The sequence below is a fragment of the Octodon degus genome, unplaced genomic scaffold, assembly GCF_000260255.1.
Source record: "Octodon degus isolate 3935 unplaced genomic scaffold, OctDeg1.0 scaffold00027, whole genome shotgun sequence".
Taxonomy (NCBI): domain Eukaryota; kingdom Metazoa; phylum Chordata; class Mammalia; order Rodentia; family Octodontidae; genus Octodon; species Octodon degus.
This window is the reverse complement of record NW_004524603.1, coordinates 14056709-14076495: the sequence shown is the minus strand read 5'-3', so window position 1 is coordinate 14076495 and position 19787 is coordinate 14056709. Positions and strand designations below refer to the sequence as shown.

The 19787-nt window shown below is 38.7% G+C and overlaps 1 protein-coding gene across 1 annotated transcript in view; it reads left to right on the top strand.

Moving 5' to 3' along the window:
- Positions 1 to 19787, top strand: part of LOC101589892 (maltase-glucoamylase, intestinal) — a 181674-nt gene that overhangs the window by 15184 nt on the left and 146703 nt on the right. Inside the window, exons 4-17 of the mRNA XM_023712753.1 lie at positions 9 to 118; positions 618 to 769; positions 1559 to 1730; positions 3485 to 3584; positions 4972 to 5084; positions 5736 to 5861; positions 9149 to 9277; positions 9406 to 9522; positions 10639 to 10752; positions 12350 to 12434; positions 14046 to 14163; positions 15211 to 15382; positions 18646 to 18762; positions 19272 to 19426. Coding sequence (XP_023568521.1) covers positions 9 to 118; positions 618 to 769; positions 1559 to 1730; positions 3485 to 3584; positions 4972 to 5084; positions 5736 to 5861; positions 9149 to 9277; positions 9406 to 9522; positions 10639 to 10752; positions 12350 to 12434; positions 14046 to 14163; positions 15211 to 15382; positions 18646 to 18762; positions 19272 to 19426 — 1780 coding nt within the window. The remainder of the gene's footprint in view (positions 1 to 8; positions 119 to 617; positions 770 to 1558; positions 1731 to 3484; positions 3585 to 4971; positions 5085 to 5735; positions 5862 to 9148; positions 9278 to 9405; positions 9523 to 10638; positions 10753 to 12349; positions 12435 to 14045; positions 14164 to 15210; positions 15383 to 18645; positions 18763 to 19271; positions 19427 to 19787) is intronic.

Below are 19787 nucleotides of genomic sequence, written 5' to 3'. Positions count from 1 at the left end.
TCATGTAGGATTCACAGCCCAGCTGAAAGGTCTGCCTTCTTCATCCTTGTTTGGAAATGATGTTGACAATGTCCTTCTCACAGCGGAATACCAGACACCTAACCGCTTTCACTTCAAGGTTTGTACTTTGTGTATGTTTTAAAAATCTTTTTCAGGGGCTCTTGTCCCCTACCTGATACAATTGCTGCCAATTACAATGTTTTGCTGATGGAAAACTGTCATTATTTAGCATTTATATATTGAAATCTATAATTTTCCTTCTATGGTGACTTCTTAGATATATATTAAAGAATTAACTGATGAGGATTCAGCTTTCATTTATATGCCCAAGATACCATGTGAGATGTACAGAGAAGAGAAAAAGCACAATTACCAGGGCTTTGAATTTTCTAGGGATAATCCTTCTCTTCAGAATTATAGTATATATCTCTCCCTAAAGACTAACTTATGCCCAAATGCGGTACACTTGAAGTAGGTAACGTGGGAAGTTATTTCCTTAGATGTAAAGCCAGTTCAATTTGTGTCTGATTTCTCATAGCATCAGCCCAGATACCAGGAAACACTGGTGTTTTTAAATAGAAAAGTTATCATCCTGGCTTTCTTTCTATTCTGTGCAGTTTACTGACCAAACCAAAAACAGATATGAAGTCCCCCACGAACATGTGCAGCCCTTCAATGGAAATGCTGCCACTTCTTTGAACTATCAAGTTGAGGTCTCCAAACAGCCATTTAGCATCAAAGTGAGCAGAAGAAGCAACAGTCGTGTTCTGTAAGTGTTTGAAGACTGTCTGGGTATGGAGTAGGAGCTAGAGGCAGGGTTTGTCCTGTAGCCACTACTGTTGCCCAGCCTCTCTATCTCCAAATGTGTTTGTGTGTGTGTGTGTGTGTTTATGTTTATGCTCTCTATTTCCAAATGTGTGTGTGTGTGTGTGTGTGTGTGTGTGTATATATATATATATATATTTTTTTTTTTTTTTTTTTTCCCTGTATTTTAAGGAAGGGTCTACAGATTGTTCAGGGTCTCACTACTAGATCGGACTCAGTGATTCTCCTGTTTACAGCCTCCCAAGTGCTGGGATTACAGGCGTGCACCACCGTACCCAGTCTCAATCACCATCTCAGTATACCCCAGGGGTAGAGCCTGCATGGCAGACCCAGGGATAGAACCCTTGGCCCCTGCTCCTGTTTGCAGGTGCTTTAATCTGCTGAGCTATTTGGCTGGTCCTCGTGTATATATTTTTTGCTTACATTGTTTTTCTCCCTTCTGTTTGCACAATCACATTTTCTTTTCATTTTCTACCTATGCTACTACTTACTGGACAATCTGTGATCATGTAAGTATAGTGCTCTGGTTACGTGGGAAAGTGTCTGAGGGACAAATATGAGAAGTATTACATGTTACCTGCCCTGTAGGAGTCTTATCTCTTGGTAGTCACTGCAAAATGTTACAGGAGAGCAAATGGGATTAAGCCATTGAGAACTCGAGGTTACCTTTTGGAGCACTTATGTTCTCCCCACTGCCCCTGCTGACTCATTCCTTTGTTTCTCGCCTGTCTAGGTTTGACTCCAGCATTGGGCCCCTGCTGTTTGCAGATCAGTTCCTGCAGCTTTCGATCCGCCTGCCAAGTGCAAATGTGTACGGTCTGGGGGAACATGTGCACCAACAGTACAGGCACGACATGAATTGGAGGACGTGGCCCATATTTACCAGGGACACTACTCCTAACGGGGTGAGCTTCAGGAGGGCCTTTCCACTCAGTGACTCACACTCATTCTTGAAGGTCACTACTAGCAGCACAGTTCAGTAGATAGGAGTCACACCAGGGTCAGACTACTTGAATTTGAGTTCTGTCTCTTACTTAACAGCTATGTGGCTCTGAGCCCCTTACTTTCCTCTCTGTGTTTTCAGTTCCTCCTATATAAGGTGGGATGATAGACTTGTCTCATGGGGTCATGATTAGGACCTCTAGAGTTCCTACAAGAATGTCTGTCACATAGAGCTTTCTCACTAAATGCCAACTCCTTTAAGTCACTTTTTCTTTCTGAACTTACCAATTGTGGAGAAAATGTTAATAAAAATTGTGCTCGAACAGTAGTTGATTATGATCTTATTCTTACATTAATTTTTAAAAATCATGGAATTGTCAGATTTGTCAGGAAGAAAGAATAAGGTCCCAGACCAAAGGAATGTATTAGTTATTTTTGTATAATGAATGATTGGTGTACTGAAACAATAGACAGTTTTGTTGTTGTTGTTGCTATTTTGCTTATTTTTATCTCTGTTGTTTTGACTGATAGAACTTTAGAGTGTTTTCTTATTTCCTCAGCAATGTTATTCAGGAGCTTTTCTGCATAACAATGAAATGAGATTACAGAAATAACTTAGCAACTCTGTTTATGTATTTTTATTTAGCAAAAGATGACAGAAAAAGTAAGAATAATTTCTTCATTGAACAGACAAAACTGAGGCTCAGAAAGGCCAAATTAATATCGCCAGGTCAAAGACCTAATTCCTACTTTGTCTCCCTTGAAACCCATACTGTCTGTTATACAGATGCTCATCAGAAGAACAGAGAAGGCGCTGAGCCAGAGCATCTGGTCCAGGGACAGCTACTGATCTTTGAGTTAAGATAGCAGACCTTCCCACTGCACATGTCCATCTGGAGAACTGCTCTCTGGGAGACCTGGGCTTGCAGTCTTCCCATCATCTATGGAATTAGAGTCCATACTTACCCAAGAAACCCACATAAGCTGTCCATACACCACACTCCAAGAAACACTGTTCTAGAGCAGCAATTATCGAATGTGACTTCACACTGGGATTGTCTGGGGGAAATTAAGAACAAATAACAGTGTCTGTTTCTGTCCCTAGAGATGCTGATTTAATTGTTCTGGAGTCTAGGATTCTAGACTAAACAAGAGCTCCATTTAGTTCCAGGTTCAGATCAATACTTATTAGAACAGATGAGGCTAAGTCAGGGGAAACCAGGCCTTTTTGAGAGGAGGCCTTTTAAAATTATGACTCCAATACTTATCTCCCTGCCTTCTAACAAATACCACAACCTTCACATTGTTATCCCATAAATCAGCACAGCAGATTCGTTATGTAAGAAAATACCAGTCCCTTGGTTTATATCAATCAGAGAGAGAGAGAGAGAGAGAGAGAGAGAGAGAGAGAGAGAGAGAGAGAGCCCCTCTTTTAAAATTTATTTGTGCTGGGCAGATGGCTCAGCGGTATAAGCTCCTGCCTAGAAAGTGCAAGGTCCTGAGTGTGATCCCTGGTACCAAAAACCAAAAAAAAAAAAAAAAAAAAAAAAAAAAATTATCTCTGCAGTGACTATGAATTTCCTCATGTGAGCAAGACTGACTTCTTAGGCTAGTCCAGCAGTGTGATGTTTAAGCTGCTTGGCCACAGCATTTTGTTTTTTAGATTATCTTTATGCACTTGGATGTACATTTCTGGTTTTTAATCTTCTTTCTGTAGGCTGGAACGAACTTGTATGGTGCTCAGACATTCTTCTTGTGCCTCGAAGATGCCAGCGGATTATCCTTTGGCGTGTTTCTGATGAACAGCAATGCCATGGGTAAAATACTGAAGAATTGGTCATGCAAAAGACAAGCACAAGAACAATTTTTAAGTCCTGTTTTTATAATAAGATGACAAATGGAATAAATCTCTTTAAGGATAATTGAGCCCTCACCTAGAGCCTTCTGTGTTCTCTATTGTTTCATCCATACTTCATTACCTGGTGACCCATGGCAGCCAGCTGTAAGGGATTTGCTCTTAGTTTCTCATTTCACTTTATCAGGTCACCTCCTTTGGAGTGCTTTCTATTGCATAATTAAGATATTTAGCCCTTCCCAGCTGGTAGAAAATGTCTCAGAGTAGAAGACAGGAAAGGGCTATCTTAAGCCTTAAACAGTGGGACAATCATCCTTAAAGAGAATCATTTCTTTCATCCTTAAATAGAAACGAAACCTAAAAGGCAACTTGTGAATATGGTGACTGGAGCTTAAAGGATTTTGAACTTATGAGATAATCTTTGGCATTTTTAGTTTGCCTCTTGTTTGATGTGAGACTCAGTTAAATTAGTCCTTCATGGTGGATTATGTCCTTGCAGTAATTGTGGCAAGGACAGCATGGTGTGTGGTTGTGAAAGAGAGAAGAAAATTTTCTTCCACCTTCTTAGATTTAATTCTTGGGGCCCCCAAACTAAACTGACAGAAAGAAAGATCAGCAAGGTGAAGACAGTCTGTTCACACATGCAAAGTGCATAAACACAGGAATGCTCAGTGGTGAGCAGTTGAAAGGGATGGCGAGAGTGTGGGCCTTAGGTAGTACAGCATTGTAATATTTACCAACGGGGATATTTCTCACTCTCAATATTCTTGATTAGATTGTTTTGATTCAAAGCAGTCTTGCTGTCTTAATCCATGAAAGTGTAGGAGGGAAAGATGGGAAAGCCGGTGACTTTTTGGGAAGATAAATGGGCCCTTAAGAGAGATGTGATGTCTTAGCCAATGTCTGTTGGTGCTCCTTGGCTCAGAGGGTATTAGAGTTGCTCCAGCAGAGGAGATTCATGGCCACAGAATTATTTTGGGAGGCTCTACCTTTAGGCAGAGCAGGGATACCAGGAACAAAGACTTCAGCCCAAATGACTTTAGTGCTACAGTGGTTTATTCTGGATGTCTTTGTAAGACTGGAAGCTCTTTCACCAGAGCCAAGATCCTGGCATGAGGAGCTGAGACCTTCCAGTCATATGCTATTGAACTTTACCACCAAATATCTTCATTCCCATGTGCAGTGAGGGTGTATTTTGTTCATTAGAACTTGTCCCTTTGTACACAAAATGTTAGGAATTAGTAAGCACATTAATTATCAGATATATGTGATCTTCTGGTCTAGAACTTTGTAGCTGTTACTTTAGACTAAATTTTAATTATTTTCTTGCCTTTTTTAAACCTTTGAAGAGGTTGCCCTCCAACCAGCCCCAGCAATCACTTACCGCACCATCGGGGGTATTCTTGACTTCTATGTGTTCTTGGGAAACACTCCAGAGCAAGTTGTTCGAGAATATCTAGAGGTAAACTTATGATTTCATGATTATGAACAAGGAAATCCTACATAGAAAGCATTAAAGAAAAGTAAATATAACATGGAGGTGTAAGCCACAAAACTCCATTACAAATTCAAGATGCTAAAATTTGGTTTTCAGGGCCAGCCAAATAGCTCAGCAGATTAAAGCACTTGCAAGCAGGTGCAAGGGCTGGGATTCGATCCCCAGGCCTGCCCTACTGGCCCTGCACCCGGTGCATGCTGAGATGACAATTGAGACTGGGTGTGGTAGCGTGTGCCTGTAATCCCGGTTCTGTAAATAGGTGGATCAGTACAAGTTTGTTCTAGTAGTGAGACCCTGAACACCCTGTCAACCCTTCCCTAAAATACAAAAAATAAAATAAAATTTGGTTTTGATGTATGCAAATTTGAGATTTCATGTATACAGTTGAAACTTTCCAGGTAGCATTTTTATGTTTAAAAGAGGTATAAGATTATAAAGCTGCCCAAGATAAAGTCTCAACCTCAAAAATTCATAAAGGTGCTGGAAGACATACTTTGTGACAGTAATGAATCAGTATATTGGCAAAGAAACTATCTCTCGTGCCTCAAAACCAGTACTTAGAAAAGTTAAAAAAGGAACACTGCTGCTAACTCTCTTGTCACATATTTCTTGTAGCTCATTGGCCGGCCAGCCCTGCCTTCATATTGGTCACTAGGGTTTCACCTCAGTCGGTATGATTATGGAACACTGGACAAGATGAAGGAAGTTGTCAACAGAAACCGGGCAGCGCAACTCCCCTATGTAAGTGGGGCTGTAAAACAGCTTTAAAAAAAATTAAAAAAAAGAAAAGTAAAGAAATTCCCTGGAAGAACAAGAGCTATTGTTTGTATTTTCTCTCCCCAGGTTCTTTTTTGTAGTAAAAAGCTTTTATACATTTAGATGGTTAGCTGTACTTACTGGACCATCCATGCTTTCAAGGGGCCCCAGTTCTTTCTAGAGGGACATGGTAGAGATTACCACTGCAAACGAAGAGACAACCTATTTTTATTCTTATTTTTCATATCATGTTTTAACAGTAAGATTTTTTAAAATGCTTATGTTATTTACAACATTTTAAATAACATGTTTTCATTTTAGTACCTAGTCCTCTCTCCAGCTTAGATTACACTTTTTTAATCCTTGGATTGCTTTGACTCAACAGCATCAAGAAGGCATTGGCCTAAATGTGATATTGTGTATTTAGAATTCCTCCAGAGTTCTGGGTTGAGCTTGATTTTTATCTTTCATCTCAGGTAATGAATAATGCAGATTCCTGATTTCTCTGCCCCTTGCCAGTTATGCATCCAACCTATATTTAAAGAGAAGTAATACTAGGCCTCAAGGACTCAGGCCAAAATTGATGGGTGCAAGCTTCAGTCATCTAGGTTTACAACTTTTTGCACAGATAAAAAACTGAAGCTGAGTGAGGGGAAATACCTTGGCTGAGACCGAGTAGCATCCAGCTGATGACAGAATTTACATTACATAATTAAATGGGTTAAAGACTCAAGTAGCAAGTTTTAGTTTGTTTTTGCATTGTTATTTTCATTGCTATTGAATTGACAGTAAAGAGTTCGCTTTTCTGTGTAGTGTTGCTATGTCTATTTGAGATATAACTTCAGTTGACATTTTGTAATCGGGATTTAGAAAGTCTATAAAATTGAAGTGTAAAAGAGTGATTTGAGGCTGAAGACATCTGGGTGGGTGACTCGTTCCAGCTTGGCTGCAGGTCCCACTCTTCTTCATTCTCCAGCCTTTGTAAGCAGGATATGCCATCATCATAGACTGGACACTTTTGTGTCTTTCCATGATGTCAGTTTATTGAATCACAATAAATCCACAAAATAATTTCATAAGCATAAATTCATAAGCAATTTTGTCAGTTTTAATTATCTGACTGTCTAGATTTTGCTTGATAGCCATTAGCAGAACACACATTCCTTTATTGCATCCAATCTTAGTTACTAGTATCTCTAATAGTCGAGTCATACATCACAGTTTACCCAGTAATATATAGGTTGTGGAAAGGCTAGATACGGATTAATAGTAGCCACAAGATTCAAAGAGGCAGAACTAAAAACAAATGCTGCTGTCCAGATAAAACGGAAAACCTGGCAGAGCATGTGGAAGGGCCTGCTGAGCCATTAACCAGCACACAACTTGTGCGGAGCCCATCTGGGCAGCAGGCAGTGTGGAATGAGCCATGTCCTAGTAGGGAGGTGGAGCTGAGCAAAAGCCAGGGGACAGAGAGCTGGGACCTCGTGTTGCGTAAGATGACTGGTGCATGTGTCCAGATCCTTAGGTTGTGTGCCCCTCCTTTATATGATGCAAGTGAAGGGTTGCACCATCTGTTTTTCTGGTGTGTCTGATAAGCTCAAGGGTCTAGTTTTCTATAATATGGCTTTGATACATAATGTGCCCCTGATTTAATTCAATAAATGCACAGATGATAATTTTTTACTAGCAAGATTAATTTATCTGTCAGTTTATGACTTCTGACTGTGCTATGCAGCTAGGGGTTGTTCTCCACAATTCTGATGTATCCACTGTCTGCTGGTTATGTTTTCACAGAGGTGTTACCCAGACATTCTGCCTTAGCACTCGCACTCAGGACAAACTACTGAATTCTAAAATGGAGTCGCTCACAGTAGGGCCCGGCCTACTGGCCAACCAGCCTCCAGGAGTATTCTATATTTAGGGGTGGGAATGGCTCTCCTGTGAGCCAATGTGGGGTGAACACTGTGGCAAGTGTGATGTGCATGCTGCTTTTACCCATCCACCAAATTCCATTCTAGTATTAGAACCATGTTTAACATCATGAATCATGTTTAATACTAGACAACCAAAGGAACTATTTTTCATTCTCAGATCTTAACATCATAGTCACGCTGTACTTTTTATGTCATTCTTCTTACATATTAACAGCCATTTCCTTCTTAGATGATCTAGGAAATCAATAAAGTGGGCTTTTTTGGTATACAAGAGAATGAGATGTGAGAGGGAGCATTGAAGCCTAGAACTACAAACTGTTAACTGAGTATAGGTGTTAAGTTCTGCCGAGATAAGTGGACAGAAGTACTCAGTACATACATGCAATAATAAAATGTGAGGGATGATAAAAATGCAGTAAATAAATTAAAAATATATTACAGTTAAGGACATGTTGCCATTCATCTCCCTTAAAGTACTCTCCTTGTAATACCCCTATCCCATTATTCTTGCCACTTTCTAGAGCAGTTCTGGAAGTCCTCTTCCCTGAGTGTCTTTACAAGGTGTGCTCAAAATGAGAATGCATGCTGCCACTGAGCACCATCCAACATGAAGACAAGCTTGTAAACACACTGCTGTGTATCCTCATTCACTGCATTCACTGATTCTGACACCATGGGGCTTTTGGCTCTTCCCCAAAGTCACCTCTCTGAAGTGAGGAGATATTTTGAGAGATATTAATGGCAATGTATCTTTTATTCTGATAATTTTTAAAAATTTAAACAACCACCATATTTTTAGATCACATTTCTATGCTTTGAGTGGCAAAATTTGAATGTGCCTATTACAGTGGTAGTTCTAAAGGACAGTGAGGTGTAGAAGAGATACAAAGGATAACCTTCTTTTCTGCAACCCATTCCCTTGGAGGTAGACAGCTGGGCCTTACAGTAAATTTCATTCTGGGTCCACAGGTAAAATTAGGAAGTGATAAACACCAAACACTTGAAATAGAAGAGAAATAACAAAACAAATTGTGAGGCAGTAAAGAGAGAGAAAGGCAGCAAGAGAGAGAAAGAGACCCCTCCTTCCTTTATCTTGTGGATAGGGTGAGATTTACTTGATGACTTTAGTGATTGCTATAAATGATCCAGATAACTTGATTTCAGGGGTGGATCCAGGGTCTTTTTTTTTTTTTTTTTTTAAATTTCCCTGAGAAAAGAAATGTTTAGATGCCTGGGACTGTTTGAGAACTCTGCTTGACCCTAGCCCAGAATTGAGCCTAGCTCCTTTTCCCAGGCAAAGTCAAGGTGTTAACTTGTCCATACTGTGTCTTCCTCCAGGATGTTCAACATGGGGATATTGATTATATGGATGAGAGGAAGGACTTCACTTATGATCCAGTGAACTATGGAGGTTTCCCTGATTTTGTTAATGACTTACACAGTAATGGGCAGAAACTTGTCATCATTGTGGTATGTGTTAGCCTCTTTTTCTTTCAAGTCAGATATGTACTGTTTTTTGTCATGGCAACCACACCTGTCTCTTGAGTCCTGAAATTCTCAGTTTCCTTTCTTCTTTGTGTTTTTACCCTTCTTAGGATCCAGCCATCTCTAACAACTCTTCCTCAAGTAATCCCTATGGCCCATATGACCGGGGCTCAGCAATGAACATATGGGTGACTAGTTCAGATGGCATGAATCCGGTCATTGGGGAGGTAATGTAATTGGGAAGCTGAGCCCTGTGGAGGAGAAGCTCTGTGTGTGTGTGTGTGTGTGTGTGTGTGTGTGTGTGTGTGTGTGATTGTCCTGTCCATTTTCGGATGTGTCTTGTGTGCTGAAGATAAGTTTTTCTTTGCTCTTTCATCCCCATGTGCCCACCAGCCATCCTTCACATGTGCCATCACATCTGCTTCCATGCCTTTCACAGCCAGTTTCCATAAACAAGAGCCATCACAATGAACATGCACCTCCACACGTCCAGTCGCCTCTTCAGTTGACTGAATCTCCTTTCTTTCCTATAGTTTTACTGATACTGCTCTGGTAAATGGCACCAGTTACTGCCTGCTTGGTAAATCCAGTGGGAACATTTCATGTCTCTTTCTTACTCAGGTTTTTTTCAGTGCTTATTAAGTTTGACCTCTTGTTTCTCAAGTTCTATTTGACCTTGTTGGTTCACTTCTAGTATCTCTGATAACCTTTGTGGAGTTGATATCTGAAGGAAGTTGGACAGGGAAGGAAGAGAGAAAAACAGATTGTAATGGACCTTTTGAAATTTAGAGTGCTCTCTCACTATTTCTAGAAGTAAAACTAAGGAAAGTGATAAGGAGGAAAAGCTAGAGTCAAAGATTAATAAATCAAACAAGGCTTTTTATTTAATAAGGACTTAACTTTAAAAAAAATAGTTTTCATGTGTGTGCAGTGGTACAGGTCTGTAATCCCAGAACTCTGGTAGGCTGAAGCAGAAAGATCACAAGTTGAAGCCATCCTGGGCAACTGAGCAAGACCCTGTCTCAAAATTAAAATAGATTGTTGTTGTTGGTGGTGGTGGTGCTGGTGGCTGAGGATGTGGTGAAAAACAAAACAAAAACATTTACATCAAGTATTTTTCTGTAATCTCCTCATCTTTACTTTTGGTATTCCATATCCTGAGTGATTTACCTTCCTAATTTAATAAGACCTGAGCCTGGCCACTTCTGTATCCATGAATAAATTAATGCTTTCTGTGTACAGTTCTTCCACGAATAAATTAGTACTCTCTATGCACAGTTCTTTACTCAATTTTATATTCATTTAATTTATTCTTAGTGGTGTTTTTCATTTTTCTTCCACAGGTCTGGCCTGGAAAAACTGTGTTTCCTGATTACACCAATCCCAACTGTGCTGTTTGGTGGACAAAGGAATTTGAGACTTTTTACAGTCAAGTGGAGTTTGATGGAATCTGGATTGTGAGTTAACACTGATTCTTAGCTGACAACAGTTATAATATGTTATGTCAGTGTATCTATGTCTATGCAGTATATCTATGTCAGTATCTGCCCACATCTATGTCTGTGTCTGTCTGTGGCTATATGTTTGTCTGTGTCTATGTCTTTGAGTCATGGGACATGAGGAGAACAAGAAGAGAACAAATATGACAGAAATTATTAGTGCTCCTTATTCAGATAATCCTACCAAAACATGAAGTTAGAATCAAAATCATGTCAGAGCTGGAGAGAACTCAGGAAATTTTTTCAAAATGAACTGATGTCAAATTAGCTGATACACCCCTTACATTGTCATCAAGTACATGAGTCGACCAGTTGTTGGTTCAGGTTCTTTCATTTGGCTGTATTGGACAAGTGTATCAGAGCCAAAGAACCCAGATGCACCCAGAGCTGCATCGGTTCTAAGAAGAGGTGGCTCATAGAATGTCTCTCATTTCCAAATGAAAACAAATGCAAGCCCACTGATATTGAGAAAAACTTAAGAAGCTCTAGAGTTGAAAATTTCAATTTATAAGAGCACTGAAGAAAATTCAAACCATAACCATGCCAAGAGCTGAAAAAGGGAAGCAAGCACCCTATAAATGACAGTAACAAGACTATCTACTATTAATATTTTGATGTGGATCTTTCTAGATTTTATATTTTCACAACTTGCCATATGCTTGCACTATCTCTTTCTTGATAGATGTATACATTTATATATTTCTTTTTTAATTTTTATTTTTAAAAAAGACTACAAAATAGTATGATACAGAATTTCCCTAAACAAAATAATATGAATTTCACAGTATTTGTTCTAATGCATAGGGCTGTCTTCAAATTAGTTGTTCATATTACCAGATATATGCATGCAAAGTTGAAAGGAGAAAGAAAAAAAGAAATACATAAGAAATTAAGAGGAGAAAAAGGTCAAATAATTGAAAAAAAGAGAAAAATCAAATTAAGCACCAACTGCTCCTTTCCAAAGACCAGCAGAAATGCACAGTACAGTTGTCCGAAGTGTCTTGCTTACATACATAGATATATCTCTTTCCCCCACTCCCTCTTCTGTCCTTCACCTCAATTCAGTAATTCTTTCCTTTTGACCAGGTTCATTCTCTCTTCCCAGTATCTATTGTACCCTTCAGATTTTGTTTTTTCTTTTAGGTCTCACACTAAGGAGATAATATGATGTTTGCACACATGGGTCTGATTTATTTCACTTAAGAGTTATATGTATATATATATTCTTAATTATATTTGGATCTATATAGTCTATAAGTTGATGTATGTGTCATCATATACATTGAATTTTTGCCTAATATAGTTAAAAGCTATTCATGTTTACTGATTTCACATATATACATGATATATATATATATCATATATATATTTGAAGGGATTCTAAGAACTTTTTCTTGAAGTCTTTAGTGAGTAGATAGGTCAGTAATGTCTGTTCTGTTTCATGTATACAATTATTCATTTTAAGAAAGATCTAAAGTAATTTTTTTGAATCCTAAGAAAAAGACATCAAAGAACATGTTATTTTCTTAATTACTTTTTGGTCTTTGTCCTGTAGGATATGAATGAAGTCTCCAACTTTGTTGATGGTTCAGTCTCAGGCTGTTCTACAAGCAATCTGAATTATCCACCATTCACTCCCCGTAAGTCTTCCTGGTCAGCCGGGTTGAAGAACTAATGCATGTTTGGTATCATAAATTCATAAGAACAGATCTGAACAATCTTTCAAGTATACATAGGCATTCACAAGGAAAGAGAAATAAGAGTACTATATAAAGAAAACTAGGAAAGAAGATAGAAGCACCATACAGAGGCATCAATTCAAAATGGTCAATCCAGCTCTTTGTCTGCAGTGCCAAGTATTTCCAATGGAACATCTAGAGAGGACATGGGTAGAAGACAGAGGCCAGTGGTTGTTTTGCACCACTTTTTTTTTTTTTTTTTTTTTTTGCGGAACTAGGGCTTGAACTCAGGCCCTTGTCCTTGCTAGGCAAGTGTGCCACTCTTTTTTTTTAAATTTATTTATTTATTGAGTACAGGGTCTCACTTCACAGTTCAGACTTATGATGCTCCTGCCTCAGCCTCCCCAGTACTGGAATTATAGGCATGTGCCACCATGCCTGGTTTCAGGGCCAGCACGGGGCCACACACTGTGTCACTCATAAGTACACAGCAAGACACTGGTGTTGAGGTGAGGGTGAAGTCTAATGATGTCTACAGTTTGCAGGACAGACGCAGACCACACAGTTAAAGCCAGAAGCTATGGCTAGGGAGGTCAGGTAAAGTGTTGCTCCATGATTTGATTGAATTTTGAGCAACACTATCTCTCTGGTTGTAGTTTGAAGAAGGCTATAGGTTCAAGAACAAATTGAATGCCTGGAATGGTGGTACACACCTGTAATCCTGACACTTTGGTTAGACTGAGGCATGAGGATCCCAATGAGTTTGAGGCCAGCCTGGGCTACATAGTGGGTTCAATGCCAGTTTGTATGACATAGTGAGACTCTATCTAATAAAAAAGAAAGAATAAATTGTATCTCAACTGAGAAAGTAAAGAAGGTACCAGAACCGTAACACCTTGTAGTGATTTCAGTCCTGTGGGAAACTAGAAGATTGGGGCAGAATAGGTCAGAATCAAATACTGAGGTGTTTGAGTGGGAGGCTAATGAGTTTGTACTTTAACTTTTCAGTGACAGAAGTTAAATATGTTTTAGTTAGAGAAAGTACAGTAGTCAAATGGTTTAAAGAGTATTGATCTGACAATAATATGTAGTATGAATTAGAAGATAAGGTAGATCAGAAATAAATAAATCACTAAGAAGCTGTCAAGGCCCAGAGGTGATTTGGGTCTGAATCAGAGGGATGCAATTGGAATAGAATAGATGGATGAAAGCAAGATTGAAAATTAGTTTTTTATAATGTATGGTCAGGGGAAAGGAGTCAGAAATTACACTTTCGTACAATACTTCTATTCTTGGATGACTTCACTTAGCTTAAAGAATTCAGATAAGACCTCAGACTAGCTGGATTCCCCTGCTTCTGGATGCCTGCCTCTGGTCAGAGCAGTGGTGCATGGGTGTGGGGGTCAGCACAATTTATTTCTATGTTCAAGAAACTGTTTCAAATAAAAGTGTCTGAGAATGAGAAAGCAGGATGACCCCTCACAGGATGGCCACAGTGAGTGCCTTTCCTACAGGCAAGGAGTAGGAATAGAGCATCTTGTGCTCCCACTCACTGATTGTCCTTTGCTTCAGGAGTTCTAGATGGGTACCTGTTCTGCAAGAGTCTCTGCATGGATGCAGTGCAGCACTGGGGCCAGCAGTATGATGTCCACAACCTGTATGGCTACTCCATGGCCATCGCCACGGCAGAGTGAGATCCTACATCACTGTTTCTATGGGCACATTCATGGCTGAGTTATGGGAATGCTAGATGACGAGTGGCTCATGTACAGTATTTGTTATAAGTCACACAAATATGATTATTATTGAATTAATGAAGAAACTGCCTGGCCCAAGGAAGGAGGGGTCCAATATATATTTATGGAAGACGTCAAGCCAAGAACAAACATATGCACAAATGAGTGGATTAGTTGGAAGAAGGAAAAAGAAGTTAAAAAATATTCCTAAGTGAAATAACCAATAATTGAACAAAATTTAGCCCCTTTTCTCTGAGTCTAAGGCTTGTGTATTTTACCTTTTTGTACCCTTGGTGAAGAACAACAGAAAGGGTCAAATAGCTCCCAGATGCCTGTGTGCTTTAGGATTTTACATTTCAGTTCAGCATTATTTTATAGTGTTCTTTTACCTGTGTATGGAATTGAAGTTCTATAGCAAGGAAAAGATACCTGCCACTAGCTATATCTACAACCCTCTAGAAGATTGTACTTGTATATACACACAGATGGACATGTAGCTTAAAAGTATAAATAATGTGTATTATATAAAGTACACTCATGCATATATAATTTTAAAATATATTTTCTTTATCAAAGATTTCTTATTATAAAATTATTACCAATGTTAGAAAGAATTTAACTTGAAAAGGCTATTTGGAGGTTCATTTTTATGTGTGTCTAAGGTCTCATGATATGAAAGATTAATATAAATACATCTATGAAAAGTTAAATCTCACCTTCATTCTAGAAAAATTGTATACCTCTAGTTACTAACATTTTTAAGGCTGCTTTTGAACTTCTTGGCAATTATGGCATTAACAGAGTGCCCAAAAAAAGCAAAATATGAGCACACTTAATGGTGCAGACTGCTCCTAACAGTCACTAACCCACTTGGGAGAGAATGAGATAAAAAGAATGGGGTATTCATTTGTTTTTAATATCTTCAGCATTATTGGTGTATCCTTTCGGGTGAGACCAGCTAAGATCACAGACTGACTCTCTAGATCTCTCTCCCTTTCTAGAGCTGTCAAGACTGTGTTTCCAGGCAAGAGAAGTCTCATCATAACCCGTTCTACCTTCGCGGGATCTGGCAAGTTTGCAGCCCATTGGTTAGGCGACAACGCGGCCACCTGGAACGACCTTCGGTGGTCCATCCCTGGAATGCTTGAGTTCAATCTCTTTGGTATCCCAATGGTGAGCCTCTGTATCAACCTCTTGTGAATTTCAATTCCTAGATAGCATCATTCAGGAAAGATGGGATTTAACATCTAGAGAGCATGTAATTCAATATCAATAAGGCTCTGATACTGCAATGTCCTTTTCTGTATTGTCTTGTGAAGATAGAGGAACAAATCTTGATATCCCTAGAATATTTCTTTCTATTAAAATATATGAGTATACAGAAAAGTACACAGATCCTTTATCTATGGCAGATGAATGTCATATATGGAAAACACCTGTGAATCCAGCGCCCATTTGAAGAAAGATAGCATTGTCAGCACTTGAGAAACTTTAGCATCTTTTAGTTAAAGTCAGTATGCATATATTCATTGGCCTCCTATTGTGTTCAAGGTGCTGAACTAAGTAAGCAAGGTGAGCGTGCTGAAAAGTATGAACACAGAAAAACACACCCCCTTAATTTTCTGGGAGATTTACAGTTTGATAAAAGGAGACATAGATTGTCAACAAATACCACAGGCTATAAGGTGGCCTATAGGAAGATATGCATTAACTGTAGGGGGACTTTGAGGGGAGACCCTAAGAATGAGAATAACTCTGATAGGACTATGAGGGACAGAGGGAACCAGGAGAAACTTCATAGGAAGGAAGCTGCTTGAGTTGAAATTGAAAAATGACCAGGGTGGGAAGAAGCTCATTTAAAACTGAGAAAGAAATGCCAGCAAAAATAGTACAAGGTGGACACTTGGCGTGTCTGGAAGGACCGGTGGATGGGTAGCACTAAAATGGGAATGATGCTGGAGAGGTAGGGTGGAAGCAGGTTTTTTTTTTAAAAAAATTTATTTTATTTTATTGAGAAATAAATATCAATGAGATAGTTTCAAAACTGATTAATAGGACAGTTTCAATAATTAATACATTGTACATTGTTATCTTCTTAGTGGTCATTCATAGTACAAGATGCAGACAGAATATTCTGTCCAAACACTATTAGTACAAATCATTCTTCTTATTGAATTAAGCAAAAGTAGCTGTATATCTATCCTAACTATTCTGCATATACAGATACAAAATGGTCCTTCCTTTGTATCGCCTTTTTCTGTTTAGTCCTGTCAGAAATGGGTATTCCATTGGCATCTAAATACTATAGGTGCGTGAATTCAGCAAAACAATCCAACACAGTCCAGCAGTCTATGATAGTAGTGGGTTATCCACAGAAGTTGTTGACTTGAGCCTTTCACAGCTCAGCATATTAATATGGCTTTATTTTATATGCCTCATTTTTATACTTTTCTACTAGATGGTTAAGACCAAGATAAAGCAAGACCTGTATAACAAGAAATGTAACTTTTGTATCTGGTAAGGTCAGTCAAGTCCCCTCAGGATTTATCCTGTAACCCTGTACCGCAGTTTGCAGATCCTTTGTCAGTGTCAGCCATGTGGATGAGTCACAGCCATTGCTTGACCATTTTGCTCTCTGTGAAAGCCTGAGAGAATGTTTTCTCTCCAGATGACTCTCCTTAGGCACACTCTATGTCATTGATCACATTGCTCTGTGACCCCATAATCTCCTTGATCAGAAAATTTGGGACCAACTGAGTTCTATGATGTTACAATATAGGTTCTCCTATGTTCTGAGTCTTCACTGACCTTGAAAAGCTATGGTCAAATTGTTGACTGTCCGTGCAGCCCTTCTATTTCTCTAATTTTTGGTCTGCAAACTTAGGTTGTTAACCCTCCAGAAGAGAAGCTTATTATTACCCTACATCTTATGCAGTTGGGTTTAACTTCACTGTCTGTCTGAATATGAAACATCTTAGGCATAACATGGAACAGGTATTTTCCATCAAGTATTGATATGTTAAACATTAAGTCCCTACAGAATATGGAGATAAAAATTTAAAAAATGAAAATATTTAAAGAATATGAATAAGCAATTACATATTTTTTACAGAAAAAGTTAGAGATCTAACTATACACAACATTGTAGCAGGACAGTTCTGTGACTTTTTTTTTCTTTTTCTTGTGTCTTTTTTTCATTTATTACCTATTTTTTATTTTTTATTTTTTTATTTTTTATTTTTTTATTTTTTCAAAGTTTTATTGACAAACAGATAGCAATGAGACAGTTTCAAATCAAATCAGAAGGACAGTTTCAACAAATAATACACTGCATATATTCTTCTTAGTGGTTAATTGCTGTACAAGATGTGGACTTGATATCCTATTTACCAATGAGACAGTTTCAAATCAAATCAGAAGGACAGTTTCAACAAATAATACACTGCATATATTCTTCTTAGTGGTTAATTGCTGTACAAGATGCGGACTTGTGATCCTATTTACAAACACCATTAGAACAAATCATTCTATTCATTAAGAGAATGCAACTATATATCTATCCCAACCTCTTTGAATACACAGATACAAAATGGACATTCATCGGTATACCCCATTTTTTCTAAGTTCCATTATTGAATATTATAGGTGTGTAAACTCAGCAAAATATTCTAAAAGAGTCCAGTAGCCCATAATAGCATTGGGTCTTTTGTTTAACTGGCAATGTCAGAAATTATTGACCTGAGTCCCCCACAGCTCAACTTAACAGCATGGCTTTATTTCTTATATTTCGACTTCATACTTTTCTACTGGATGGTTAAGACCAAGGTAAAGCAGGACCTATGCAACAAGAGTTGTATTACCTATTTTTTAAAAAACCTTTTACTTATGATCATAATCGGTATGTCATGACAAGAAGTACATATTTAGAAGAGCAGAATGACAGGTATTTCAAGCGTGACCCTTCTGTTACACATTGCTATCTTCAGTGCAGTTGCTTGACTCACAGGTATCAGCATGTATAGTTAGTCAGGGTGCAAATCCTACCAATTAACTGCTAGTTTCAAAAACCTGGAAGAGCTAATAGAATAAGCTGCAAGAAAGTTCTGGAGAGATTTTTATATGGATGAGTGACATAATGAACTTTAAAAAATAACTCTGATACTGGTTTGGTAAGCTAATGACACCAGCAATTATTAGTTACTGTTCCTCAAAAAAACTATTGTACTCACTTTCAGGACATGAGGTAACTTCTGCCCAGAGAGGCTGAATAACTCACCTGGCAGTGAAGTGTGGGTGTTGGGTATTATCCAGCTTTGATCACCCTATGCAAGGCTTCTCAGGAAGAGGTTTTAGCAAAGTTCAGTGGAGAGGTCCCTGGAGGAAGTGAAGGAGCACAGAGGGAGTGAGGGGTACATGCCATCTGTTTGCCTTTCCAGGTGGGTGCAGACATCTGTGGCTTTGACTTGGATACCTCTGAGGAGCTTTGCAGGCGGTGGATGCAGCTGGGAGCTTTTTATCCATTTTCCAGAAATCACAATGGCCAAGGCTTCAAGGTAAAGCTCTCAGAAAATATAATCCGAATAAATTGGGGCATGTGTTAAGATGGAGCTACTGCATTTGCGCCAAGAAATCTGGGCCAACCGCTTACACTATGCTTCACTTATACTCATTTGCCCATCATTTGCAATTACACAGGACCTGTGTTATTTCATAAAATACCTTGTTGAGCCTTTTCGTTAGGAAATGGCAAGTCAGTCAAAAGTATTCCATTTATGAACATTTTCTGAATCACTCATTTTATGTGAGGCAAAGGGGGACTATTTCAAGGTTATTCACATAGAAGTCTCCTGACAGAGAAGTTCTAAAGAGAGAGTGAGGTGGAGTTTCAGGTTACAATGACCATGTAGTTGGTGAAATGGTTCCCCTTTGCTCAGCTCTGCTGCAAAAGTTGTAACCTTAGTCAGAGAAAGTTCTTGGTTGTGATGAACAAGGTCTGAAATTCTGTGGGTGCCTCTGATATCCCCTAGCAAACTCACAATTGCAAACTTTTATTTGTTCCAAGGACCAAGACCCTGCTGCCTTTGGACCTGACTCCTTGCTGTTGAATTCCTCCAGGCACTACCTTAACATCCGCTATACTCTGCTGCCTTACCTCTACACACTCTTCTACTACGCTCACAGCCGGGGCGACACAGTGGCCAGGCCCCTTGTGCATGAGTATGTTCTCCCAGCCCCAGGGATTTTGTTACTGTAACTTCAGAGAGGTTGACAATATTATGCACATATCAAAATGAAAATTAGAACAATTCAAGCAAATGTGTGTTTATGTGTGTAACTATAATACCTAATTGATATTTATAAGTCTATTGATGGTTAAATACTATTGAAGGGAGTATATTTAAACATTATCACCTGTTCCATTTTGGGAAGAACCCTAGACTTAAAGGTTATGGGATGCAGGAGCTTTTCTTTATTCTGCCACCAACTAATTCTAAATCATGGAAAATTCATTTAAGCTCTTTCTTTTTTTATATGGAAAGTAAAATTTATTTTTTTCATAATTGTATTGAGAAACAAA